This window comes from Durio zibethinus, chromosome 19 (genome assembly GCF_047325235.1).
Source record: "Durio zibethinus cultivar Kanyao isolate XHJ-2024 chromosome 19, ASM4732523v1, whole genome shotgun sequence".
In the NCBI taxonomy this organism is placed as follows: domain Eukaryota; kingdom Viridiplantae; phylum Streptophyta; class Magnoliopsida; order Malvales; family Malvaceae; genus Durio; species Durio zibethinus.
This window is the reverse complement of record NC_143180.1, coordinates 2,527,287-2,553,726: the sequence shown is the minus strand read 5'-3', so window position 1 is coordinate 2,553,726 and position 26,440 is coordinate 2,527,287. Positions and strand designations below refer to the sequence as shown.

The 26,440-nt window shown below is 32.1% G+C and overlaps 4 protein-coding genes and 1 pseudogene across 30 annotated transcripts; 2 read left to right on the top strand and 3 right to left on the bottom strand.

Moving 5' to 3' along the window:
• Nucleotides 1-283: 283 nt before the first annotated feature.
• LOC111310207 (DNA topoisomerase 2-like) lies at nucleotides 284-8,585 on the bottom strand. The gene is made up of 19 exons (XM_089748307.1): nucleotides 8,238-8,585; nucleotides 7,198-7,490; nucleotides 7,047-7,113; nucleotides 6,692-6,962; nucleotides 6,403-6,602; nucleotides 6,075-6,284; nucleotides 5,833-5,946; nucleotides 5,638-5,748; nucleotides 5,357-5,521; nucleotides 4,907-5,248; nucleotides 3,342-3,475; nucleotides 2,915-3,260; nucleotides 2,652-2,838; nucleotides 2,500-2,549; nucleotides 1,968-2,390; nucleotides 1,695-1,881; nucleotides 1,518-1,576; nucleotides 1,300-1,393; nucleotides 284-1,016 (listed from the first exon to the last, which is right to left on the bottom strand). The coding sequence occupies exons 6-19, from the start codon at nucleotides 6,090-6,092 to the stop codon at nucleotides 460-462; spliced, it is 2,787 nt and encodes a 928-aa protein (XP_089604433.1). The 5' UTR covers nucleotides 6,093-6,284; nucleotides 6,403-6,602; nucleotides 6,692-6,962; nucleotides 7,047-7,113; nucleotides 7,198-7,490; nucleotides 8,238-8,585; the 3' UTR covers nucleotides 284-459.
• On the bottom strand, nucleotides 6,102-7,475 carry LOC149513319 (DNA topoisomerase 2-like). Its single transcript, XM_089748635.1, has 5 exons — nucleotides 7,198-7,475; nucleotides 7,047-7,113; nucleotides 6,692-6,962; nucleotides 6,403-6,602; nucleotides 6,102-6,284 (listed from the first exon to the last, which is right to left on the bottom strand). The coding sequence occupies exons 1-5, from the start codon at nucleotides 7,473-7,475 to the stop codon at nucleotides 6,102-6,104; spliced, it is 999 nt and encodes a 332-aa protein (XP_089604761.1).
• LOC149513318 (DNA topoisomerase 2 pseudogene) lies at nucleotides 7,546-9,105 on the bottom strand (annotated as a pseudogene).
• A 5,088-nt stretch (nucleotides 9,106-14,193) lies between these two features.
• TPI (triosephosphate isomerase) lies at nucleotides 14,194-17,498 on the top strand. 2 transcript variants are annotated; one of them, XR_002692525.2, is made up of 9 exons: nucleotides 14,194-14,348; nucleotides 14,616-14,691; nucleotides 15,123-15,246; nucleotides 15,568-15,652; nucleotides 15,797-15,929; nucleotides 16,250-16,344; nucleotides 16,495-16,573; nucleotides 17,041-17,137; nucleotides 17,247-17,498. XR_002692525.2 is itself a non-coding variant. In XM_022909431.2 (9 exons), exons 1-9 carry the CDS (start codon nucleotides 14,310-14,312, stop codon nucleotides 17,295-17,297), a joined length of 765 nt encoding a protein of 254 aa, XP_022765166.1. In that variant the 5' UTR covers nucleotides 14,196-14,309; the 3' UTR covers nucleotides 17,298-17,498. The 2 variants fall into 2 exon arrangements, 1 of the variants encoding a protein (XP_022765166.1); XM_022909431.2 differs by having other exon boundaries at nucleotides 14,196-14,348; nucleotides 17,055-17,137.
• Nucleotides 17,499-18,060: 562 nt separating this feature from the next.
• On the top strand, nucleotides 18,061-25,299 carry LOC111310204 (P-loop containing nucleoside triphosphate hydrolases superfamily protein). 26 transcript variants are annotated; one of them, XR_016330310.1, is made up of 6 exons: nucleotides 18,061-18,110; nucleotides 18,302-21,619; nucleotides 21,956-22,055; nucleotides 22,754-22,806; nucleotides 22,947-23,183; nucleotides 23,306-23,445. XR_016330310.1 is itself a non-coding variant. In XM_089748304.1 (3 exons), the coding sequence occupies exon 2, from the start codon at nucleotides 18,315-18,317 to the stop codon at nucleotides 21,615-21,617; it is 3,303 nt and encodes a 1,100-aa protein (XP_089604430.1). In that variant the 5' UTR covers nucleotides 18,061-18,110; nucleotides 18,302-18,314; the 3' UTR covers nucleotides 21,618-21,619; nucleotides 24,254-25,299. The 26 variants fall into 26 exon arrangements, 7 of the variants coding, with proteins under 7 accessions (XP_089604430.1, XP_089604429.1, XP_022765163.2 ...); XR_016330313.1 differs by lacking the exons at nucleotides 21,956-22,055; nucleotides 23,306-23,445 and adding an exon at nucleotides 24,254-25,299; XR_016330311.1 differs by lacking the exon at nucleotides 21,956-22,055.
• The last annotated feature ends 1,141 nt before the right edge of the window (nucleotides 25,300-26,440 follow it).

The following is a 26,440-nucleotide window of genomic DNA, read 5'->3' as shown; positions in this document are numbered from 1 at the left end:
TTAGGGATAAAAAATTAAAAATTAATTCATAACCGAAATATTTAATTTGATTTTATTCATTTTTTCTTTATTTGACTAAAATTAAAATTAAATTAAATTGAATTATATATTTTTTAAATTTTATAAAATAAATAATAATTTTATTTTAAAATTTATTTTAAAAATTAAAATAATTTATAAAAAAATTTAATCTCAAATAAAATTCAAGTCAATTTAATTTAAATGTATAAAAAATTAATCTAAATTTGGATCAAATTTTTAAAACTTATAATATTATGTAATATTTAAAAAAATGGAATCAATTAAATTCAATGAGTTAAAATTCAGTCAAAGATAACAAACGTAAAAGGTTCAAAGGGAAACAAGCCTAAATTTCCCATTGAAATATATCCCATTTCTAGACAGTTACAAGTTTACTAGTTAGGGTTCCTCAACCGAAGAAAAACATGCATCCTGTTTTTAATCTTCATCTTCCTCAAAATCAGAATCATCAGTAGCATTGTCAGTTTCAGAATCACTAACAACATATATTGTCTGCCTGCGGTTGGCCCTTTGAGGTCTGGGTCTTGGTTGGATAACCTCAGTCACTTCTGCACTCTCGTTTCCAGACATAGAAGCAGAACCAAATGTTTCTTCACTATCAGTTGTTGTCTCTATCTCCTTGCCAATGCCAACCCTGCCTAGGACTGAACCACTTTTCTTGTTAAATGGAGATGCCCTCATCTTCCTCACTTTGTCCTCCGGCGATATCCCTGAACCTTCTTCTGCTGCTGGCTTCAGCATTTCTGTCAAAAGCATCTGCTTACCTGCTGCTGGCCCTCTCTTCTTTACCACCACAGGGGGCTTAGCTGCTTTTGAATTTGCAGCGGTTTTTCTTCCTCCCTTGATGTTAATTTCACCTATGCTCTCAGAAATCTCTGAAAGAGATATTACTGGCTTCTTCTTAGTAGCAGCAGCAGCCCTTTTGCTAGGTTCCTTCTTCCCAGCTGGTTCTTTGGGCACTTCAGTTTCCATAGCTGTGGGAACCAAATAACGTAAGTTTCATTATAGGCAAAATCTTGATGATACATATTTTTCATCAAGAATTTGATCTTTAATGTATCATATAAAATGTTCTTATGAAGATAGAAACACTTTCTTTTATCAAATCCATATGACTTCGTTTCTGGAAACCAAGCCTGTTTCAGTTTAAAAAGTGCACCTAAATGTTTGACTAACATGGTTAGTTGGTTATGCTATAATTGCAATTGTTCATAAGACCCTTCATAGTTTATAGTCTGCTTCTGTGATTAAACATACTTTCTGAATTATCGGGAGACGAATCAATGTTATGCTTGGCAAGTCGCGCCCTTAGACCAGGAATATCAATGTCCTCATCATCGTCACTGTCATCCTGCCAATAAACATAGAAGTAACACTCTTTAGTTCAAAGAGCACCATACATGAAAAAGAGACTATAAAATCAACATTTATCATTCTCACAATCATCCTGACATGAAACAGAACAAGAACTTCACCTTTTCAGCCTTCTTTGAACCACCCCGGCCTTTTGGCTTCACCACAGCAGGAACATTCTCTGGTGAACCAAGTGCAAATAATAATCAATTTTTAGGAAAAGCAAAAGCTAAACAATTACAACACGGAAAAATACACCATCGCCAGAAGAGAAATAGTAGATAGAATCGCAAGGTCACCTGTTTCCATTGCTGAACTGGATGAAAATTCCAAGTTTTCTGTCACAACTTGTGCATTGTTGTCTTTCTTATTTATCTTCTGTGAGTTTTTAGTTGGTTGTCTCTGAGCCCTCTTGCCAGCTTCACCCTTTGCTCTGCCTTTAACTACTTTTCCTGCTTCCTCTGCCTGAGCAGCTTCATTGAGCACCTGATTATACAAGAAAATATCCTAACAGTGCGAACATTGATAGAAAAAGTACTCAACTCAACACAAAACTAGTTTCCGATTCATACATCAAGTTGTATCTCAAGATCATCAAGATCTTTTAGCCATAAAGACTTGGGAGTGGCTTTCTTCAAATCTTCAACATCCTGCTGGATTTTATCCCTATCAGAGCAAAGCTCATTGACCTTCTCAAGTGTCAGAGATCCGATTGCCATGGACAATAGATAGTCATAATCACCACCCATTACTCCTTTGGCGCTAGCATCAGAGTTCTCAGTTTCCTCTGTATCATCAGTAGCACCGGCCACAGCAACTTCAACAGTCTTAGACTTCTTTGGAAAAGGAGTAAAACCTTTCTCTTGCAGCTCAAGGAAGAGGTCAGCTCTCTTCCTGTTATTCACAACGATTTCCCCCTTTACAACTCCAAGGATAAACCTAACTTTGTTTTCCATTTTCAACAACTCCATTTCAAGATTGTACAACAGAAGTTTCTGCAGCATATGATAGGTTTTTAATCAATATCTCTGTCCAAATAAAATAATATAGGCTCGTGCATAATGATGACCTTCAATAACTCCAAAAAAACTCAAGTGACCTTACCCTTCTTTTATCATAAAATTCAAGTCTTAAGTGAAAAAATTCCTCAAGGACTGCATTTACACATATTAAGAAGTCAGTATTGCAGTAATATGCCTGTTATGCAACACAATGAATTGTTAACTACACCAAAATTGCAATGGATTAGCACATATTTTCCTCTGGGGTGTCATACTTCTTAATCATTCCTCTAGAATCAAACAGGTGCATGTTACTTGTGCTAATTGTTGTTGTTAGCTTAAACTTCTTAAGCAAACCCTCTTGCTTGACCATCATCATGTTCTCCTCGGTCAAGGTAACTTCAAACTCTACAGTTGTATCATCACTGTATTGTCTAAATTCCTACAACCAGTACAATAATTTATGAGACCAGAGCCATAAACAATAGAAAGAGGCATTTGAAAGTAGCAGATTTTACCTTAATAAAAGGGTCATTTCCCGTTATGATAGATTCCAAAAAATCCTTGTAATCTTGAGTCCATCTACGGATTGGTAGTTCTGTTATTCTGAGTGTGGTCTCATCAACCTCCTCTATAATTCCAGCAACAGTGTAGGTAACACCAGCTTCCTTTGATGCAGTGTTCTCAATAGTACCTTTAAATCCTCTATACCATGGATGCATGGGCTCCATTCGTTCACCATTCAATAAGCGCCTCACATTTGCAACTATATCTCTTGGGTTATAGTTTGGAATGTAAGAGCTCCATCCTGTCCCAATTCCTTCACTTCCATTAACAAGAACCATTGGTATAATGGGCACATACCTAAATACCAGAACAAAGGCATTACCTTCATGTACACACGGTTTCAAAATAAAGTATTTGGTGCTGTAAATTTCAATTTACCAGGTTGGTTCAATGGATTGACCATCTTCATTCAAGTAGTCGAGTAGGCCATCGTCATCCATGGGGAACAAATACCTAGTAATGGGAGAAAGATTGGTAAAAATGTACCTAGCACTTGCAGCATCGTTGCCACCCTGTGACACATGAAAGCAACAGATTTTGCATGAGTAGATAAAAGAGTAATAAAAATTCAGATGTGATGGTCTGAACTCGATTCAGTTTTAACCAAGAATTTAAATTGCAGTAACGATCACGTTTTCGGTTGCATCGCGTTTGTCACGATTGTAGATATAATGGAGACCTTCGCGGTCATTGCGACCATTACGGTCGTGAATTTTTTTAAATTTTGCTCAACTTGCTATAAAATATAATAATTTTAATTATTAATCATAAAATCTCTTATTTTATGATTTTTAAAGTAATTTATATCTTATCATGTGTTTTATTTATTTAAGAAAAAATATTTATAGTAAAATATTCATATTTAAAAAATTATTTTTATGATAATTAAAAAATAAAAAGAGATAAATAAATATGTGAAAAATAAATAATCATAACGAATAATATATTTAATTATTTAATTACCATACTCATCAAATTATTACCAAATTATATTATGCATAAATCAAATAATAAGTGATTAAGTATTCACAAATTAAATAAGAGCATTATTATTTATGAGTCAAAAGAATTGCTTTTTATGATTTTTACAGTAAATCAAACTTGACAACCTCCATGTTATGGTCGATTTTCAACAATAATAACTTCAAGTCTACTTCTCTTGTCTCTTAACTAAATTGCACAGACCCACACAACTTCTTATCCCTTCACCTTGCATTCAATAATTTTTTTTCTCCAAACCTTCATTCTCATCCCCATCTCTCAGTTCTCTTTTTATTTAGTGTATGTTATCTGTTTGCTTCTGTAAACCTCAAGTTTCACTCTCATATCTTATCTCTTATTTTAAGTCTCAGCAACTCTTACCTCCTTCTATAAATGTAACATAACCCAATCACTCAGCAACTCTTACCTCCTTCTATAAATGTAACATAACCCAATCTAATCCCAAATACACAAAATCATAACAAATTTGGAAATTAAACAAAAGATAATTTAAATGTTAAATTAATTGTTTACTTTAAATTGCATATACTTGATTTTGATTGAAGTTTAACTTAAGAGAATTGATTTTTTTGAAAATTTAAGTTTTGTGGGTTTTTTTTTTTGAATTTGTAAATTAATGTTTATTTTCTTTCTTGTTGTTTTTATTTTAAGTTTTTAAACAAAATCAAATAACTTTTTTTTTTGAATTTTTGAATTTTTGAATGAAAATAGGAATGACGGCAATAGCGATAATAGCAGGCAATAGCGAACCGCTATTATCACTATTCACCGTTATACCTCAATTCACGGACGCAATTTATCCGTTATAGACGAAATTCAAATTCTCCCACGTTTTTTCTTCAATAACGGTGGCGGATGGTGGCACAACCACGAAATAGCGGCCGTGACATCGCTATTTGAATCCTTGATACTTTTAACAACCAAGAGGAACTTCAACTAACCTGGTTACGAGTGCCAAATTGACCACCTGGATGGAGAAGGTTTATGTTGTTACTGCCCACAAAATCTTGTGCCATTCCAACAATGGTACTAGAAAGACTCTGCTCACCGTGATGGTAAGCAGAATGCTCGGAAACATAACCTGAAAATTGAGCAACCTTCGCTTCTTTTACAAAATTCCTCTTGAAAGAACAGAAAAGGATCTTCCTTTGACCAGGCTTCAAGCCATCAACCATTGAAGGAATTGACCTTTGAAGATCAGCCATGGAAAACAGAATAAGTTCCTTATTAATGAAGTCACTATATTTGATGAGCTTCTGATTGTGATCAAGGTGCGTGCCAGGCTGCAACTCATAAAGGTAACAAAATTCCATCAAGAGGCTATTTCATAATTTACATATTCTCTAGAAACATTGCATTATAGGTTGAAAGAAACTGTAACGATTGCAAACCTCTAACTGCCGCAGCCAATTCTTCCTTGCTTCTATCTTCTTCTTACTAAATGCAAGCTCTATTGCATCCCCATCCTGGTCACCTTCCCAGCGAAATTCTTTCTTGTGCTTGTCAAGATCTCTAAAGTAATCCTTCCCTTCTGCTGCTGTGCTTGTTCCCAACCCCTACAAGGACATGCCGAAATTTATGGAAGAAAAGCAACAACACCACAAAGCAGTAGACAGCAGAAATCTGTACTGTTTCATTGCTTCCTTAGTTATAAATGAATGAAGACACAAACCTTATAGTACTTAATTGACCAATCTTTTGCATTAGCCCCCAAACTTTCCTTCCAAGACTCATATTCAGGCATGGTATAAAAGGATAACTTTTCCTTATTTTTGTGAGTAGCCTGCGGAAAGATATAGCGTTAATATAATAAGCTCGTTTCAAGATGTTCAACCAGTAAAATCTAGCTTGCCGAAGGTACACTAACCTTCACAATAGGAGTTATAAACTCAACGATGAAAGATGGAATTTTTAGCAGCGATGGCCAGAAGGAATGAATAAAATTAATCAGAAGACCTTTAATATGGGAACCATCATGATCCTGAAGAAAATGCAGAATGTGAGACTTTTTATGGCAAGCCGATCATGAGCTTCTTAGCATGAAGACAACAAAGAAAAGATAAAAACAAAAATACAAATACAACAAGAAAAGCATGAGCTGCATTAGACCTGATCAGTCATTATCATCAAATGCCCTTATCTCAAAGACTTGACATTAGAATACTCCTTGCCCTGCTGCAATCCAAGAATCCGCTTGCGATTTTGTATTTCTGCATTATCCATTAATTGTTTATGGCTTGCTTCCCTCACATTGAGAAGTTTACCCCTCAATGGGTAGACACCATAGTGATTTCGGCCTACAACAGAAAGCCCAGCCACCTGCAAAAAGTCTGAATCCATTAGGAACTCAAAATAACCCTAATATAATTACGTTGTATCAAGATACTCATATCATACTGAAAAATCAAACTTGAACTGTTAAAACATGACAACTTACTGCAAGAGTTTTTGCGGAATCTCCTTCTGTCAAAATCAAAGTGCATTTATCTGAATTCTTCCCTCCTGCTTCATTAGCATCATCTAGCTTGGGGATCCCACGAATACTTCCTGACTTAGCTCCATCAGTCTTCTTAAGATCTTTGTTATGCTTGTATTCTGCCCATGACAGCAAACTATCCACAACTCCAGACTTTGCAACTGCAAAGTAATTCACCGTCCAAGGACCAAATTAGTTAGCTATTTACTGCTTTGTGTAATGTACATAAAAGTGAGCTATTTTGACAAACCTTTCTTCAAAAAATCTTCTGAAAGCTCACATTTAGAGCCGAAACTGCTCTGACGAAGTGTCAAAGTTTCCTTGGTTTGAGAATCAAAAGCAGGGTTGTCAATAAGAGCATTGACAAAAACCCACAGATGGTTCTTCACATTATGTGCTTTGATATTAGCATTCTTGTTCTTCTTATTTACAACATTCATCACATAATTAGATATCTGATTAGTGACATAGTCAACATGGGTTCCACCCTTAATCGTAGCTATCCCATTAACAAAGCTGACCTGGGAATTAGAGAAAAACCCAAAAAATCAACATAACTACTCTAAAATCTAACCACAACAACTTTAATCAGATCAGAAAGATACCTGTTGAAACTGCCCTTCGCTGAGACTCACACAAACTTCCCATCTTGCATTAACTTTCTCAATAATCCTGGTAAAACAAACAAGTTCAAATAAGTAAAATCCCTTCAACATTAACAAAAACAAACACCTAACGAAAATTCATAATACAGACCTTGGGAGAGGTTGATCCTTAGTTTTAGAGGCAGCACTAAGGTAAAGGTTGACATAATCAAGAAATGATTTCACAGGAATGCGCTTCCCATTCAACTCCACCTTCACAGTCTTGCCAAGACAACCAGCTAAATCAAACACCCTCTTGGTCATCAACGCAACCACATCATCCTCCAATTGAGTCATGTTAAATTTGGCCAAGTCAGGTTTAAATGTAACCTTTGTCCAGTTCTCACCCTCCTTACATTTGGTTATAACAGGCTCAGATTTCTTTCCCATGTTGTTTGAAAACACCTTCAAGAAAAAACAGCAGTTTAGATTGCTATTAATTACTAAAGATGCAAAAAAAAATAACATCTGAATTTCGCGTATAAATATATTCAAAAAGCTAACGAACCATGAAATAGTACTAATGCTATTGCTAAATCAATAGTTTGAATTGCCTCAAGTTAACCCAATATCAAAACTAACATTCGAATTATGAACAGAGACATTTAAACCCAAATTATAGCTAAAAGTTCCTTCCATAGGGTAAGCCTATTTCAAACCATATCCTCACTAAATCAAAACTACTTACTTCCTTCAAATCTTCAACCATAGCAATAAATAGTGAAATTTCAAATCAATAATCAAATATAAAACAAAAAACCCACGTCCAAACACCTCTTCTTCTTTTTTTGTCATTTATGCGTCGAAAACAAGCAACCAAACAAGAAAACCAAAGAAATAACATATAATTTCGTGTATAAATTTGTTTGATAAGCTATGAACCGAGGCATTTAAACCCTCATTTTAGCTATAAGTTGCTTCCATAAGGTAACCCTATTTGAAACCACATCCTCAGTGAATCAAAACCATTGCCTACTTCAATCTTTAATCTTATCATCAACAAATACTGGAAATTCAAATCAATAATCAAGTATAAAAAAAAAGAAACTCACATCCAAACACACTTTTCTTTTTAATTTTTGCGTCCAAAATCAACAACCAATAAAAAAAAAAAACATACAATAAAAAATTAAAAATAAACTAAAGAAATACCTGCTTATGCTTCTTCTGCCGTTTCCCATCAGCCGTTTCGATAACAAACTCGGTTGAAAAGATATTGGTAAGCTTAGCACCGTACCCATTTCTTCCTCCGATAGTCTTTTTAACAGTATCGTCGTAATTACTACTGGTCAACAAATGCCCAAAAATCAACTCCGGAACATAAACCCTTTCTTCCTGATGAATCTCCACGGGAACTCCATCTCCGTTACTAGAAAAGGAAATCAAATTCTGTCCCACGTCAATCACTACTTTAACGGAATCCATTGACGGATCCCGTTGCTTGTTATCGGCGGCGTTAACCAAGATCTCGTCAAAGATTTTGTAAAGCCCTGGAACGTATTAAATGTCACGGTGAACCATCTCGTCGTTTTCGTAAACCCAGAGCCGCTCAGTGTGTTGCTCGATTGAGCCGATGTAAGTGTCGGGTCGAAGTAGGATGTGTTCTAATTGGGTTTTCTTTTGGTAGGTTTCTTCGATGGTTTTGGAAGCTTTCATGTTCGCGTTGTTGCTGCTTTGCAGCGGGAGCTTCGAATCTGCAACCATGGCGGATTTGGGATTTTTTGGCTTTTTTTTTTTTTTTTTTTTGGGATTTGAATAGCAGAGAGACGTTGGGGGCTTGAGGGAATCTAATTAGGGAAAGGGCCTAGGATTTTTTGAATTTGAAACTTTTGAGCGGGATTTTGGAAAATTCCAGAAAACAACTTGGTATGGTTGCAAATCACGATGAGATTTGAACGATCCGATGGCTGTGGTTTGTCATTGTAGTTTTAAGAAGAATAATAAAAGAACATTCGGTGAATATATTAAAGCAGCTTCCAATTCCAATAAATAAATAATTTCGACGCAATCACATTTTTTACTATAAAAATATTCTCATAAAATTTACTTAATTAATTTTTATCAAATTATTTTTAACTCTTTTCACTTAAAAATTTATGAATGTACATATCTTTAAGCTTTTTACATATGCATTTTTATAAACTTTTAAAACTTATAAACATGCAAATTCATAACTTTTTAAAAACTTAAAAATATATATTTTTTGTAATTCGTAAAACCATAAAACAATCCCTTAATAAATCATTTTTCATTTTAATCAAAATATAATAAAAATCAAATGCACCTTACACCAAAATGCAAATTACGTAATTTCATCCGAAAGTTATGATTTAAATTTTGATTGAAATTTTTATAGTGAGATTTTGTTTTGATTATATCTAACAAATTGTATCATCATATTATATAAAATATCATATTTGTTTTATGTTTGATATAAAATAATATGTCATAGTTCGTATCGATATAAAAATATAAAATATAATTTTTTTATTAAACTCATTTATAATATTTTAAAATTTTAAGTCATATTGTTTTCATGTTTTTTATTCGTATCGTTTTCGTATTTGTATCATTGTTTCATATTTTAAATTATTATATTTAGTTTATATAGATTTAGGGTGAGAGAGTTTGGGAAATAAAAGAAATATGTAAGAAGGAGTAATGATTTTGAATGTTGTAAATGGCAAGAATTTTGTTTGGGTTGTGAATAATAAAATTTGAGGTATTGAGTTGAAATTTTGTAGATGTTTAGTGAGTTTAGATAATAATAATAATAATAATAATAAAGGTTGTATTTAGAAATTAGTAAAATTGATGATAGATTTTACATTAAAATATATTAATCTAATTAGAGTTTTTGTAGACATTAAAAATATATTATCCTAATAATAATGTGGCATCATGGTAAGTTTAATTAAAAATTATTTCATAAATTTTAATTAAAAATTATTTCATAAATCCACAACATATGAGTTTTAAGGGTTAACACATTTTTTAGGATATATTTGATGATAATAATAATAATAGATGAGAGATTCACTTATTTCAATGTAAGTGTTATATCATTTTTTTAATATTTGAATTAAAATACTTAAAAATAAATATTATGAATTTAATTTTAATAAAAAATAATATAACATTTATATAAATAAATTTCTAATAATAATAATAATAATTCATATTAATTTTCATAAAAGTTTTGGCATAATAGATTTGTCAATTTAAAACATAATATGATGACACAACATAAATATGAAACAAATATAAAACATAAAAATGATACGATTTAAAATTTTAACAATAATTATATATAAATTTAATAAAATTAAAAATATATATTTTATGTTTTCATGTTGATACAAATTATGATATATAATTTTTTTTATTAGATATAATATAAATATATAAATTTTAATATTTTATATGATACAGATATACAAATCACTAGATTTAGGCCATAAACCTCATTTGGATTCCACGTCGCCTTAGAATCCTAGAGAAATTTTCTCCTAACAGCACCATGTGAGCATTTTGATTTTTGATAGCATCCTAGCAGCCACTTCGGTTTTCAATTGGAAAAGGGTAAAATAGTTCACTGAATTTAATTTCATTTTTAATATTATTGTTATCGTTATGTTTATATTTATATAAATATATTTATCACTTATTTTAAAATAATTAATATAATATTTAATTTTATTGTTATCATTATTTTTTAATTTATTAAAATTAATTTAATGTCCATGCAAATGAATCCATAATCGATTTTATTAGATTGATTAATGGTTTTGATTTAATTTTTAACAAATGAAACTTTCATTTTTATAAAAAAAATGAAAAGGTTAAGCTTTTTTCTATTGTTTAGTGAATAAAACTTTAATATTTTAGGAAAATATAATTAATCTACATACATAAAATTTTCTAAAATAATAAAATTTTTACAAAAATTATCAAAATTATTATAAAATTAAAAAAATACTATAAAAGGTTATAAAATATGCTAAAAATACTATAAATTTTATCAAAATTATAACAAATTTATCAAATTTATATAAAATATTATTAAAATTATTATTAAATTATCAAAATTATATCAATACTATTGCAAAAGTTATAAAAACCGCTACAATGGTTATCAAAATCATAACAAAGGTTATAAAAAGTGTTACAAAGCTTATAAAAAATAGTACAAATTTCTACAAAAATGATACCCATGTTACAAAAATGCCAATGAGTCGTTTGATTATAAAAATGTAAATGATACGGAAAAAGTTTTAATTTAGGTTTTACTCTAAGTGTTTGATTATTTAATTAAGTTATAATTTATTAATTGATAATTTAATGATGTAATAGTTAATAATATAAATATAATATATGATTACGAGTATAACTTAAAACAAAAAAAATATACAAAAATACTACAAATGCTATAAAAATGATTAAAAATACTATAACAAGTTATAAAAATAATAAAAATATTACAAATATTATAAAAATGCTACAAGGGTTATCAAAGAAATATAAATTGCATCGTTATTTTCTTAAAAATGTTTTCTCGCTATTAAATAATCATACATTCTTATAAAATAACTGTATATTTAATTAGCTAGTATTTTCTCATGTCTAACTAATTTATTTTTTATTAATAATAAATTATTTATTATTTTAGTATTTCATTCACATGTTAAGTGGACGTGCATAAAATTAGTGCATATATATAATAAAATAAAAACATTAAAGTGATTTATTAGGTTGGTGTCAAAAGTTAATTGCACGCCAACTTAATCGATAAATTTACTTAAAACAATAAGCTAAATCATATATAACATTATATTATAACATATATACAAATTTGATAAGGTTTTATTTATATGAATGTTTAGGTGAATAGTTTCTTTAGATGATACATAGGATAATAATAAATAATTATGACATATATTTTCAAAGTAATCAAATATAAAAAATTTTTAAACTAAATCATTAAAGAATAATAAAATATTCAAATATTAATTTAAAAACGGATAAAACTATATATGATTATTTTATTTTATTTAATATTATTTACATTTATTTAAAATATTTAAATTTGTTTAAATTAATAAGAGCATGCATAAATTATTACTTAAAAATTTTGATTTAAGGACTTGAAATTATCCATCTTAATATATTTTTATAAATATATAGTTAAATAAGAAGATAAAAATACCCATTTAAATAAATAGATAAAACCATGATCAATTATTTATATTTTAAAATACTCGATATAAAATTGAAAACATAATAGATTTTCGCTATTCTATTATATTTAAAACTCTTTTCTTTACTTCTTCCATTCCAAATTTCTTCAAAATTTTCATTTAAAAGTTTTTTTTTCATTAATATTTATTTTCTAGAACTCTATTTCTTTGCTTAAGATTTTTTATTTTCTTTTTACAATGATTTATACAATCAATAAAAATAAATAATGGATATTTCAAATAGAATAAGTTTTTTTTTTTTTTTTCCTTGAGTATGTTATTTACTTTTTAAAAAGTTTTCATTTTATTGCTACTGCTCTAAGTTCTATTTTATTATGATGAAAAAATTTTAAATTATTTAAAATCTAATAAATTTTTATCGGTTCGACTTTTAAATCATGTTTTTGTCTTCAACTTAAATTTTTTTTAATTCTTTTGATCAGTTTCATTATTAAATTTTAATTACATTTTATCTTAATTACAGGTTTTTCTTATAATTTTTTAGATCAATAAATACTTATTACGTTTGGATATTATGTAAACCTTTCATATATATATAGCAAATATCTATTTTTTACCAATTAAGTAATCTAATTTATGAAATGAATTTAATTAAAAAATTTAAATATTTATTAATATATATTTCTAAATTAAGATGGAGGTCAAAAAGTTATTTAAAATTTTGTTGAGAAATTATATTTTTTATTTTGAAATTGTGTACTTTTAATTTATGAAATTAAAAATTATATCAAAGATTTTAACATTAAATATATAAATTTAATTAAAAATAAAAAGAGAGAAGATACAAATATTTAGCGATAAAAATAAAATTTTGAATTTATAAAAATTATAATTAGATTTTTAATGAATTAAATAAAATATTATTATAAATATAAAAATTATGTGTATTTACACAGATAAAAAATTAATTGTAATAATAAAATTAAAATTAAATACATATATGTATTTATATTTTTTTAATTATAGCAAAAATTTTTAAAACTTGTTAACAAATCTAATTCTTCATATACCTTTAAAAAACATAAAATTTATTTTTAATTAAAAATTTGTTCACCCACACAATAAATGTATCAAAAGCTAACATATATAAATATCAATGATTCCATCGCTAAAAGACATGCCCAAAAGGTATGATTAAAAAAAAAAAAGACATGCCCAAAAAAAGTTAACAAAAAATATCTTTGAGATCTAGATTTATTTTATTAATTAAAAATATATATAAATGGCCAAATAAAAATAATAAAAAATAACACATATAAAATATAAAAAAAAATTTGTCTACCACAGTCGCGCATGACCCATGGTACGGATGGAACTATACGATGTGAGGACAATGAAAATCACCTTCAAATTTTTATTATAATAAAAGTTTTATATATTTCATTATAAATTTTTGATAAAATTTATATAATTTTAAATAAAAAATTATTTAATAAATTGATAATAAAATTTTTTAATTTTACAAATTAATTTAAAATGACGATACATGCTTTATTTTCTTAAAAATTAAAGTTTTTAAATATAAAAAAAATATGTATTATTATCTTAATATTATTTATAAAATTAAAAATTTTTACTATTAATAATAATTTTTTATTTTAAATTAAATTAGTTAATTATATCATAATGATTATACTAAAAACGCTGAACGATAGGAGTGAGAGGATGACCCCGTAGGTGACGACGTGGCCTTCACCTTCCCTTCACCTGAGTAACCGACCTAATCCTGTGGGCCCACTATACCGGCCTTAAAAATCTGAAAATCCAATTCGCTATTTCAGTTTCACTTAATTACCCTTAACATCCACTAAGAATATCCTAATCTATTGACTATAATAGTAATTTCGTTTAATACTGTGTTTTTAGGTATGTCGTCACGCGCTCACCTAAAGCCAAAGCCAAAAGTTAGTTAAAAGCTTGAGCTTTGGCGATTTTCGTGATCGTGGAGCAAAAAAAAAAAAAAAAAATGGGAAGGAAGTTCTTCGTCGGCGGAAACTGGAAATGCGTAAGTTTTTTCTTCGTATTTTCCTCTTTTTTTAAATTATTTTTTGAAAAATATTCCTTATTGTTTCTATGATCTATTTTCTGTTTGGTTCCACAGAAAATGACTACTAGCTTTATCCAACCGTTTCAAATTTTTTTTGGTCAATTATTATTAATAAATTATATTAGGGAAAATAATAGCTATTAATTTCATGATAGATCTTTAATAATATATTAATGTCTTTTTTTTTATTTTAATTTCTAATTTTAAGCAAAAAAATGTTTTTAGAATGGCACCATTGAAGAAGTGAACAAGATTGTGAGTACATTGAATGGAGGAGAGGTGCCTTCTCAGGATGTTGTTGGTAAGTGAATCGATTACTATTTTTTAAAATATATTTTTAATTTTATTCTCTGAACTTGATTTTTTATACTTGTACTGCGATTTTGAAGCCTGCATTAGTGAAAAATTGATGGAAACTACCAAATTCATAGCAAAGTATAAATCAATTTTCTTTTTCATTTTTAAAGCAAAAGTAATTACATTTTTTTTTTGGGTTAGATTAGTTATTCTGTAATTACCTTGTAATTTAACATACTTATCACAATTCCATCGTTAGATTTTCGGTTTTAGCTGCTTATTGACTGATTTCTTTATCTGCTTTAATCTTTTGTTGTGCCCCGCGTGCTGTGGTACTTGTTGTTTTCTTTGCTACATCTATTTTCTCCTTTATTGGTATTGAAAGTGATGATAGAGCAGATAACTTATTTGGGGTAACGTGTTATCCTTTTGCAGAGGTTGTGGTTAGCCCTCCGTTTGTGTTCCTGCCTTTGGTAAAAAGTTCACTGAGGCCTGATTTTCATGTTGCTGCACAAAATTGTTGGGTCAATAAAGGAGGTGCTTTCACCGGTGAGGTTAGGTATGCCCACATTTGCTGTCTACTATTACTTATTGTTTAGTCTTTCAATCCAATTTATTTTTTTTCTTTAATGTACATGAACTTTAATTCTTCACATTTAGATGTTGTTCTTTTTTTGCTCAAGCAAACATATTTGTATCATTCTGTTTTGAAAGAAGAAAGATCATCTTCACAATTAAAGAAAGGATGATGTTGTTGTCGTTGTTTTTTTTTTGGTTTTTTTTTTGCAAATGCTTCAGTTGATGCAGTTTGATCCAGCCATCTGTTTGGTTTGACATTATAACAAATCTTTTAAGCTAACAATTTATGTATTTTTTTCAGTGCAGAGATGCTTGACAATTTGAGCATTCCATGGGTCATTATTGGTCACTCTGAGAGGAGACTTATTTTGAAGGAGTCAAATGAGGTAAGCTGTGTTTGATCAGACTATTACTACTAACATCTGGTAATACTTCCTTCCTGATGAATTGGTAAATATAGTTTCAATTTTGCTTGTCAGTCAAACTTTCAACATTTTGTTAACTTAGCAATTTTGGTACTTTTGTGTTAGTTTGTTGGGGATAAGGTTGCTTATGCACTTTCTCAAGGCTTGAAGGTGATTGCTTGTATTGGGGAGACACTTGAGCAACGTGAAGCAGGATCTACCATGGAGGTTGTTGCTGCACAAACTAAAGCAATTGCAGGTACATATTTACTGCTTTTTTTGCATCTGTAAAGCCTATGGTGCTATTCTTTTGGTGGTACTCTTAAAAACTTTTATATGTCAAGGTAGCAGACCTTGTGTCAGTGTGGTCAGCATTTGTTAATTGTTTAGATGCTATATTTATTGGATATTTTGTGTAAGTACAACTTTTTTTTTGCTATACTGCATGTATTGTTGCAATTAGTACATATTAGTACTCACCCTTCTTTAACAAATGCTGTTTCTGCATCACTAATTTGAGTACTAACTGCTACAAAATCTAAGCGTCTGGCTGGTTTCCTGTGTAATTTTGAATGCCAGCAAAAGTATCAAACTGGACGGATGTTGTTTTGGCCTACGAGCCTGTGTGGGCTATTGGAACTGGGAAGGTTGCTACTCCAGCTCAAGCACAGGAAGTAAGTCTAAAAACCTCATAATGGTGTTTCTCTGACTTACTTTTATGTTGTATACAAGTGTAGATGATAAATTCTTAGGTCAATTTTGCATTTAATGTCTAGGAATAATGTGGTGAAGATTTACTTACAAAGTTTTTGTAAATGTAATAGGTACATTCTGAGTTGAGGAAATGGCTTCAAGCAAACGTCAGTCCTGATGTTGCTGCATCAACCCGGATTATTTATGGAGGTATTCCACATCTTCTGTCTACTCTTGCCTCTTTATCTTATCCTTAAGTTATTCTTGCAATCCTGAATGAAAGTTCAGTAGGTAGGCCCTTTTTTCCAATGTTCATATTCTAAAGGTAATGAACTTCATAAACTGAAAACATTTCTGTAAAATACTGGATTTTATCTAGCTCTTCATAAACGGTAAACCACTTTTAGCTCCAAGAGCAACTTGGTTCCCATTTTTACCTCTATTGGGCTTAGGTCCCGTTTCTTCTCTAATAGGGAAATAATGAATAGATCAAACAATTGGCATCATTATCACATTGTAGTTAAATGGAAAAGAATATAAATATCTTGCACAGGCAAGATTTGCTTATCTTTGGTGAATTTGTCTTTGCACTAGCATGTCAAATGTCTTAACAATAGCAAAATACAAAATAAAATAGCCGTATGTTCTTCCTTGTTGCTTGACTTAGTTTTTAACAGGATCCCTATTTCAGGGTCTGTCACTGCTGCAAACTGCAAGGAACTAGCAGCTCAGCCTGATGTTGATGGTTTCTTGGTTGGTGGAGCATCACTGAAGGTAATGATATTGCTACTCTCCTCCTTTCCATCTCTGCTCGTTTTCAATTTTCTTTATGGTTGGTTCTGTTCCTGATATTTTGGGCTTATGTTTATTGTCTTCTCACCAGCCGGAGTTCATTGATATTATCAAATCTGCTGAGATAAAGAAGAATGCCTAAGTTTTAGCTCGAAGCTGAAGTTAGCGTACTTGCAAGAGCTCTTGTTGGGGAGGTATAGAATCTATTGCATAATAAGAGTTTATAAAATGTACTACTTTTTTTGCGAAAGAATTCATGCTTTTATTCCTACCAGCACTTCAAACTGGATTTTATGTATTATTAAAATTAGTTTTTACTATTTCCTTGGTACTGCATTTTTCATGGAGTGCGTGTATTTGCTCCTTTATATTCATTTTTCATCAGTGAAAATCCATGGTTGGGTTTAAAGTTGTGCAATCAAAATGGAATAATTGGATGTTCTTCAACTTTTTGACAATTTTAAGAAATGTCACATGATAAGTTTAAAATCGGTTTTTCTCATAACAAAAAATGTCTTTAATTGCATAAATTGGTTTATACGATTAAAAATCTTTATAATTGATGGTCCTGAGGCAAGGAGACTTGATTTTCAATTTTCCTCAAGGCCGTATAGAGCAAATTGAAGCGTCGATGGATCAAGTTTCTCACCAGCAAATGCTAACTTACGAACTTCCCACCCAAAACACTCTGTCGCGTCGTCAACGTTTAGTTGAAAGCTGAATCTGACTACGGAGGGGTAGTTGCTCAATTGACAAGACAAAGAAGAACCAAAGCCCAGCCCAAAACATTAATCCCTTGAGTCCAAATTGATCTATTAACTGGGTAAAAAATCAAGTCCAGCCTAGCCCACAAATCAGCCCAAAATAAAATATAAAAGGAAAACAATTCCTTACGCAGAACAAATGAACTGAGAAACGTAGAGGGGAATCGTACCTAAGTTTAAGAACAGAATTGGTGAGTCCACCTCTTCCCGTAATTTTTGTCCAATTTCTTTTTTTTTTTCTTTTTTCTTTTAAGCTTTCATTATTCGATTCATTATATTTGATTTTACTTTAGAATTTTTCCTTTTTTTTTTTTTTAATTTCCAATCCCTAATTCTTTTTTTTTTTTTTTTCTGTTTATAACCTAAGAAATTTATTTTTTAGGGTTTTCTGAGCAATGGAAGATTCGGAAAAGAGAAGGCACCGTGAGAGAAGAGATAGGGATAGGGATCGAGAACGGCGCCGTTCCGAGAGAGAGAAGAGCAGTGATTCCGATAGGGAAAAGGAAAGGGAAAAAGAAAAACACCGGAGGGAGAGGAAAGATAGGGAACGGGAAAAAGAAAAAGAGAGGGAAAGGGCAAGGGAAAAGGAAAGGGAAAGGGAAAGGGAAAAAAGGGAAAGAGAAAGAGAAAGAGAAAGGGAGAAGAGGGAAAGAGAAAGGGAAAAGGAAAGGGAGAGAGAGAGGAAGTCGAGGGAAAGGGAAAGGGAAAGGGAAAGGGAGAAGCGGAGGGAATATAATAGTGATGATAGTAAGGAGGAAAAGGAACGACATAGGAAGCGTCGAAGGAGGGAACGAGACGATGATGATGATGGTGATGATTATAAGGAGAGAGAAAGCAAATCGACTAGAGGAGAAAGTCCTGCTAAGAAAAAGAGTGGTGAGGATGAGTTGGAGAAGAAAGAGAAGAAGAGTAGGGAACAGGAGATGGAAGATGAGCAGCAAAGACTGGACGAGGAGATGGAGAAACGGAGGAGAAGGGTTCAGGAATGGCAGGAGTTAAGGAGGAAGAAGGAAGAATCAGAGAGGGAAAAACGTGGGGAAGGGAATGTGGAAGAGCAGGAGGCTAAGGTTGGTAAAGCTTGGACTCTGGAAGGAGAATCAGATGATGATGAAGTAGGTTCTCCAACAAAATTGTATACAAATATGGATGTTGATGATAATGAGAATTCGAAGCCTGATAGTAAGGAAGGTGGAGATGGAATGATGGAAGGAGGAGATTCTGATAATGGGGAAGATAAAATGGTTGTTAACCAAAATGGGGGCAATGGGATTGCTGAGGATGATGATGAAATTGATCCATTAGATGCTTTTATGAATTCAATGGTGTTACCTGAAGTTGAGAAACTAAGTAATGCGGTTGTTGATCCTCCTCCTACTGCTGATGATGATAAAAATGGGAACTTTAAGGATAAAAAAGATGGCTTCAGTAATGGTGGACAGCAACCAAAGAAAGATTCTAACAAGGCACTTGGGAGAATTATTTCTGGGGAAGACTCGGATTCAGATTATGGGGATGTTGAGAATGATGAAGAGAATTTAGAAGATGAAGATGATGATGAGTTCATGAAAAGGGTAAAGAAGACAAAAGCTGAAAAACTATCTATTGTTGATCACTCGAAGATTGATTATAAACCTTTCAGGAAAAATTTCTATATTGAAGTGAAGGAGATATCAAGAATGACACCTGAAGAAGTTGCTGCTTACAGGAAGGAATTGGAATTGAAGTTACATGGAAAGGATGTGCCCAAACCAATCAAAACCTGGCATCAAACTGGACTCACAAGTAAAATATTGGAGACAATAAGGAAACTTAATTATGAGAAGCCAATGCCAATTCAAGCTCAGGCACTACCCATAATTATGAGTGGTCGAGACTGCATTGGCATAGCAAAAACCGGCTCTGGCAAAACCCTTGCTTTTGTGCTACCAATGTTAAGGCATATCAAAGATCAGCCACCTGTAGTAGCTGGAGACGGGCCTATTGGGCTCATCATGGCACCTACAAGAGAGCTTGTCCAGCAGATTCATAGTGATATAAAGAAGTTTGCCAAGGCATTGGGAATCAGATGTGTCCCTGTGTATGGAGGGTCTGGTGTTGCCCAGCAGATTAGTGAATTAAAGCGGGGAACAGAGATTGTTGTCTGTACTCCAGGTAGGATGATTGATATACTTTGTACTAGTGGGGGAAAAATTAGTAATCTGCGTAGAGTAACATATTTGGTTTTGGATGAAGCTGACAGAATGTTTGATATGGGTTTTGAACCTCAAATCACTCGAATTGTTCAAAATATTCGACCTGATCGCCAAACTGTACTATTTTCTGCCACTTTCCCTCGTCAGGTTGAGATTTTGGCACGTAAAGTGTTGAATAAACCTGTTGAAATACAGGTTGGTGGGAGAAGTGTTGTGAACAAGGACATAACTCAGTTGGTCGAGATGAGGCCAGAAAGTGAAAGGTTCCTGAGATTGTTAGAACTTCTAGGTGAATGGTGTGAGAAGGGGAAAATTTTGATTTTTGTCCACACCCAAGAAAAGTGTGATGCTTTGTTTAGGGATTTACTCAAACACGGTTACCCTTGCCTGTCACTTCATGGGGCCAAGGATCAGACAGATCGTGAATCCACTATTTCTGATTTTAAGAGTAATGTCTGCAATTTGTTGATCGCAACAAGTGTTGCAGCAAGGGGTTTAGATGTGAAGGAGCTTGAATTAGTGATTAATTTTGATGTTCCAAATCATTATGAAGATTATGTTCACCGTGTTGGTAGGACAGGTAGAGCTGGCCGGAAAGGCTGTGCCATCACATTTATCTCCGAGGATGATGCAAGATATGCACCAGATCTTGTAAAAGCTTTGGAGCTCTCTGAGCAAGTTCTTCCTGATGACCTGAAAGCTCTTGCTGATGGCTTTATGGCAAAAGTCAATCAGGGACTTGAGCAGGCCCATGGAACAGGTTATGGTGGAAGTGGTTTTAAATTCAATGAAGAGGAGGATGAAAAGAGAAAAGCAGCAAAGAAAGCACAAGCAAAAGAATATGGGTTTGAGGAAGACAAGTCAGATTCTGAAGATGAAGATGAAGGGGTGCGGAAGGCAGGTGGTGACATCTCACAGCAGACAGCGCTTGCTCAAATAGCTGCCATGGCTGCTGCCACCAAAGCTAGTACTGCTTTGATGCAGAACACTCTATCATCTGTTCAACTGCTTCCCAATGCTGTATTGCCCGTTTCTCTTCCTGGTGTACTTGGTGTGTCAATGCCAGGTACTGCAGCAGTTGTGCCTGGGAGTGGGCTGCCTGGTCTTCCAAATGAAGAGGCTGCTCGAAAAGCTGCATTGCAAGCTGCCCTTAACTTGCAGCATAACTTGGCAAAGATTCAAGCTGATGCGATGCCAGAACATTATGAAGCAGAGTTGGAGATAAATGAATTCCCCCAGAATGCTCGATGGAAGGTTACCCACAAGGAAACTTTGGGTCCAATATCAGAATGGACTGGAGCTGCCATTACCACCAGGGGCCAGTTTTTCCCACCTGGTCGGATCCCAGGACCAGGGGAACGCAAGCTTTACTTGTTCATTGAGGGACCTACAGAGCTATCTGTTAAGAGAGCTAAGGCTGAACTAAAACGTGTCTTGGAAGATATCTCACACCAGTCCTTACAACTTCCTGGTGGGACTCAACCTGGCAGATACCAGGTTTTGTAGATGTAAGAACTCATATCCAACTTCCAATAGGCATAAACTTTCTTTCTATATTAGTTTCTCTGTAGATCTATCTGCGTTTTTGTTCATTTTCATTTTTTTCATTCAATTTTTTTCCTGGAACATATGCTTTTACCAGTTACTTTTAAACTTGCTGCAAAGGTGTTGCTGTTTGTTATTTTCTAATAAAAGAAAAGTGTAGTTGTTCTGATTATGACAGTCAAATAGGAGAACATTATAATGTAACCTAACATATTTATTGAAGGCAATCTGAATTGGTCCTGACTTTATCTTTGGTACAACAAATGGACTAGTAAACTACACACTCTTCTCTTGTATAGATTGTTGGATTTGTAGTCGGGCTTGTCTCTCAGACCTGAAAGTCAATCTTCGTGATGGCGTTCCTCTTCGTAAGATTCAGGACTCTGCATCCTTCGTGGGGTATGAAACCACCCAATAGTCTTTTAACTACAAATGGGCATAATTTTAGTAATATTGTGTTTTGAAGAAAGAAAACATAATGATGCTTTTAAGGTGATATGGTTAATTAATTAGTGACATATAATTGGCTGAGGCCCTGTTATAAGATGGTCAGTGCAGTGGAGGGGGCCTGAGCCAAAGTAATTGATATGTACTTGGTTAATGACATAGATGACTCTGGTGAAGTAAGTTGGTGCCAAATACTACATTTATTTGGACTAAATAAATTATAAATGCTTCAGGATGTAAAATAAGAACATTTTTATGTGTATCTGATAAGTCTTATTATCATATATGTCAAGGACTGATACCTTTGTTTTGTTTCAGATGCTTGGTTTAATCGCCTGTCAATCAAGTGATAGCTTATGACCTCCATAAGTTATTTCTCTTTAATTTTCATTATGACTATCAAATTGTGATGTATTAGGCTTATAAACTCTTGTACTGATACTTTTTATATATTTTGGGTGTTCTTGCTTTTGAGTTTTGACTACTATATGTATGTGGTTCACATAATTTGCCAGAACCATAAATAAATATGCTGTATCATATTTTGTCACCATTTTCTTATTTTAATTACTCGTCTGATGTTTCAAAAGATTTCCTATTCTCTCTGCTAAGAGTCTTATGCTATTTTATTTTCCAATTTCTGATCGCAGAGATAGAGCCATTACTAGCTCTCACCTACATTGTGGGAGGAACTTTCTCAAAAGTACTAGCTGATAAAGGATGATTTTCTTATGTGCATACATTGGTTAACCTCTGTTGAAATCCATTTAATACTGGTGATTAACAAGGGTTCTTTCTTTCTTTTTTTTTCCTTTTTGTCTTTTCTTCTCCTTTGTTTTTCAGGTCTGAGAAGGCCAGGATTCGTAAGTCCATTATTTTCAGATTTTAGTGATTGTAGTGTTTCTCATCGAGTTGTTATAGTTAAAAGGAGCACGTTGTTTTGGGTTTGGTGCATTCTGATGCATTGGCTCTGTTTACTTGGCCTCAGATTCACTAATCCTTTAGTTAATTTGATATGGATGGTGGCTTGAGTCCCACTACGGTGCTGGGTCGAGAAGATAAGTAGAGGAATCAGATGCTGTAATTCCTGAACCATATGATCAAGTTTCTTTCTTTTAAAGGGCAAATGTCTTTAATGATGTTTTCATGTTATTAATTACCTTTTGACGAGGAAGATGATGTATTTTTTTTTCATGTCTTAGGTGTGATTGGTAACATATTTCTCCCTAATGGGAACTTCTATGCTATTTCAAGCATCAACCTGAGATTGCATTTTGGTTTAGAAAGATGTGGATGTCCTGGATCCTTGCAAATTTAATACTTAGCCATATTTTGTTCTGAACTTGAGTTTTTTCTTTTTTTAAAGTTAATATATATGTTCTGAAAGTATATATCTGACTTCAATATAAAGTTATGAACAGCATATAGCAAACCCAATCAGAGCTGCTAGGCTGGGATTTGATTTGTGTATTCCCTGTTCTTGTTTATAAAGAGTAGAAAGTGGAAGGGTATTTGCTAAAGAAAATGACGAGCCTCAATTTGGCAAGTGAAAGAGTATGTATGTTTTTGTTCGATTGGATTTGATTTGTGTAAAGGCAGCAGAGATGACTGGCTCATGAATGAAACTGAAATTGAAATGACAGGATTGAAGATATGCTGAAGAATATTGTCATCACAATAGATGATATCACATGGAGATTAACCTGTAAATCAATTAGAGAAAGAAGTAAAAACAGTGGTGAAGTATGTGGGGTTAGTGGACATGAGCTTCTCCAAGGGAAAGCCATCCCTGGTGTGTGGTAGGCTGATGTTTATGGATTTCTGTGATACTCTGCTCCTTGCCTATCGGGACTAAACTGTCCTCTTCCTCTATATTCCTTGTGTCCATCACACTCTGGTCCTGAGTGGTTTTGGACATATAAACATGATTAAATGTTCTTGTCACTCTGCATTGGACTTGATTGCATATTATTAGATAGGCTTGCCATATATGTTTATCTTGTGGAGAGTGTTTTTATATTAAATTCTATTTCTGAAATAGTTCTTGGTACATTCTTGTGTGAATGCTGTTAAATGTTCTCTGCATTATGCTTTGTACTGTTATAGTAACAAGATTGAAGGATTGCATTTGTTCTTATTTGAATGCACAGGTCGGAATTTATGTGCTGCACCGACTGTAACAAGTTTCAAGGACTGCACTTGTTCTTTGAATTTTGTTTGCTAACTGCAACACCCTTCTAGGTGCTTTCTTGTTTAATTTTCCAATGGCAACAAATGTATCAACCAGGGCAGATGCTGCTTCTGCCTATGGGCCTGTGTAGGTGAATGGTACTGGCAAGTTCGCCACTCTATCTCGAGCACTGAAGTTAGGTGAGTTGAAAGAGCCTTTTTGTCATTTTAATCAGTCTTTGGACTGTATTCATAGATCATTCATCCCTCAGATTATGCATCCAGATTCTTCGCTTGAGAATTGTCTGCATGATATTAGTTAGTTAATATTTGAGTGTGGAAGAGATCTTTGTTTCCATTCAGTGTGACTTACCTCTTTTTGATGTATCTTCATAGACAGTGAATACCGACTTCCTGCATGAACAGACCAGGTGAGTCTTTCTGGGATTAAAAGGTTGCAAATATAATTGATTATAGAGAGAAACATAGTCCTTGTGTAATCTAAATGCAACTCGGGCCAGGATAATCAGATTTTGAAGCATTTTTTCTTGCAGCAGCCAAAGAAAATGCAAAGCAGTTTTACTTATTAGGCACACCTTATGTTGACTTTGTAGCTTAAATAAGCTCGTGCTTCTGATTGGGGTGCTTAGGTCAGTGGTCGAGCACATCCAATAGGACTAGCAAAAATCCATTGTTGGCTGTGGGGTGAAGTCGATACTTTGAAACATTGGGTATAGATGTTTAAATCTCAAGTCACCCATTTGATGACATTAGGGTCACAAATCATAACCAATAAGTTGAATGACATCTTTTTGTAGCCTGGGAAACCCATTTTTTCCAGGCTACAAAGAGGGTCACACGATCGATGCAGAAATCGGTGGAATCTCAAGTTCCAATGTGTTTTGACTTGATAGAAGTTTGAGGTGATCTAGTTGTCCGTAGGCACCCACAATCAGTATTCTATGGAAGATGAAACTACTTTATTCGATATGTTTAGGAATATTCAAATAAAGAAGATTAAAAAGAATATTACGTAGTTTTGGTAAGGAGGTGAGAACAATTAAATAATGAACAATTTGAATAATTTTTTTTTCAAAGAAAGTTAAAAATTATTTCATCAATATTATTCTAGACAATACAGCAAGTATAATCCTACATTAAAAATAGTGTCTTTAAATTAATGATAATAATGGATAGTAAATAAATAGAGATTATTATTATTTAATTTGTTTATGTTGAATTTTGATAGTTAAAAATGGATAATTAATGAATTCAGATAAAAAATTTATTATTCTTGATGAATTAGAAGAAGATCGGATAGTATTTATCGAATATTCATTATCTGAATTTATTTTAATTTTAAGAATAATAATAGATATTTAAATATGTTTTTAAATTTATTATCCGACTACGTATATAAAATATATAAAATATAGTTATTTAAAAAGATTTTAAATCTTATAAATAAGTTTTATTTATTTTTAATTAAGAGTAAATTTAAATTTTAAATTAAATTTTTGTTTATTTTATATGACAATAAAAATTTTAAATAAATTAATATTTTAATAAATTTAAATATTTAAATAAATAGTATTTATTTAAATGAATAATGATATTAAATTTAAACAAATTTAAATACAAATATTTCAAGAATAGTGGATATCATTCAAATTTTAAAATTTAATTTATACAAACATTGATATTTATGCGGTAACACGAGTCAATCTAGTTAATACGAGTATAAATTTTTACGTTGGATCTCATCAACAATCGTTGAAGACTAGAAAGATAGGCTCCAAAAAAATAATAAGAATAAGCAATAATAGCAGTCAAAAGAGTTGCAAAAACACAAGAGTCGTACGTGAATCTTCCCATAACGATCACCTCCGTCTTTAAAGCTTTCTAAAAAAATAAATAAATAAAGTGAAATACTAAAGTGTGGCTAGAAAGGGGTGGGTCTCACGGGATTTTTTTTCTTTTTTTTTTTTAATTTTAATTTAATTTAATGCGTTCATTCCCTAATCCCCAATTCCTGAATTCCCACCTGCAATTTGCAATTCAAAATAATGAAATCTATTTTGCTTTCCTTTTTAAGAAAGATAATAATAAAATACAATTATTTTTCATGGACTATACTTCTCAAGCCTGTCGTTAAAAATTTAATGTTT

Excerpts from the sequence above, each read along its gene's own strand:
- LOC149513319 (XM_089748635.1), bottom strand. The coding sequence starts at position 7,475 with ATGGGAAAGAAATCTGAGCCTGTTATAACCAAATGTAAGGAGGGTGAG. Across the intron at positions 6,603-6,691 it reads AGAAGATTTTTTGAAGAAAG|TTGCAAAGTCTGGAGTTGTG; the intron begins GTTTGTCAAAAT and ends ATTACTTTGCAG. Across the intron at positions 6,285-6,402 it reads ATTCCGCAAAAACTCTTGCA|GTGGCTGGGCTTTCTGTTGT; the intron begins GTAAGTTGTCAT and ends GACTTTTTGCAG.
- LOC111310207 (XM_089748307.1), bottom strand. Across the intron at positions 2,550-2,651 it reads GTATGACACCCCAGAGGAAA|TCCTTGAGGAATTTTTTCAC; the intron begins ATATGTGCTAAT and ends GTGTAAATGCAG. Across the intron at positions 1,394-1,517 it reads GTTCAAAGAAGGCTGAAAAG|GATGACAGTGACGATGATGA; the intron begins GTGAAGTTCTTG and ends GTTTATTGGCAG.
- TPI (XM_022909431.2), top strand. The coding sequence starts at position 14,310 with ATGGGAAGGAAGTTCTTCGTCGGCGGAAACTGGAAATGC. Across the intron at positions 14,349-14,615 it reads TCGGCGGAAACTGGAAATGC|AATGGCACCATTGAAGAAGT; the intron begins GTAAGTTTTTTC and ends AAATGTTTTTAG. Across the intron at positions 14,692-15,122 it reads GCCTTCTCAGGATGTTGTTG|AGGTTGTGGTTAGCCCTCCG; the intron begins GTAAGTGAATCG and ends ATCCTTTTGCAG.
- LOC111310204 (XM_089748304.1), top strand. The coding sequence starts at position 18,315 with ATGGAAGATTCGGAAAAGAGAAGGCACCGTGAGAGAAGAGATAGGGAT.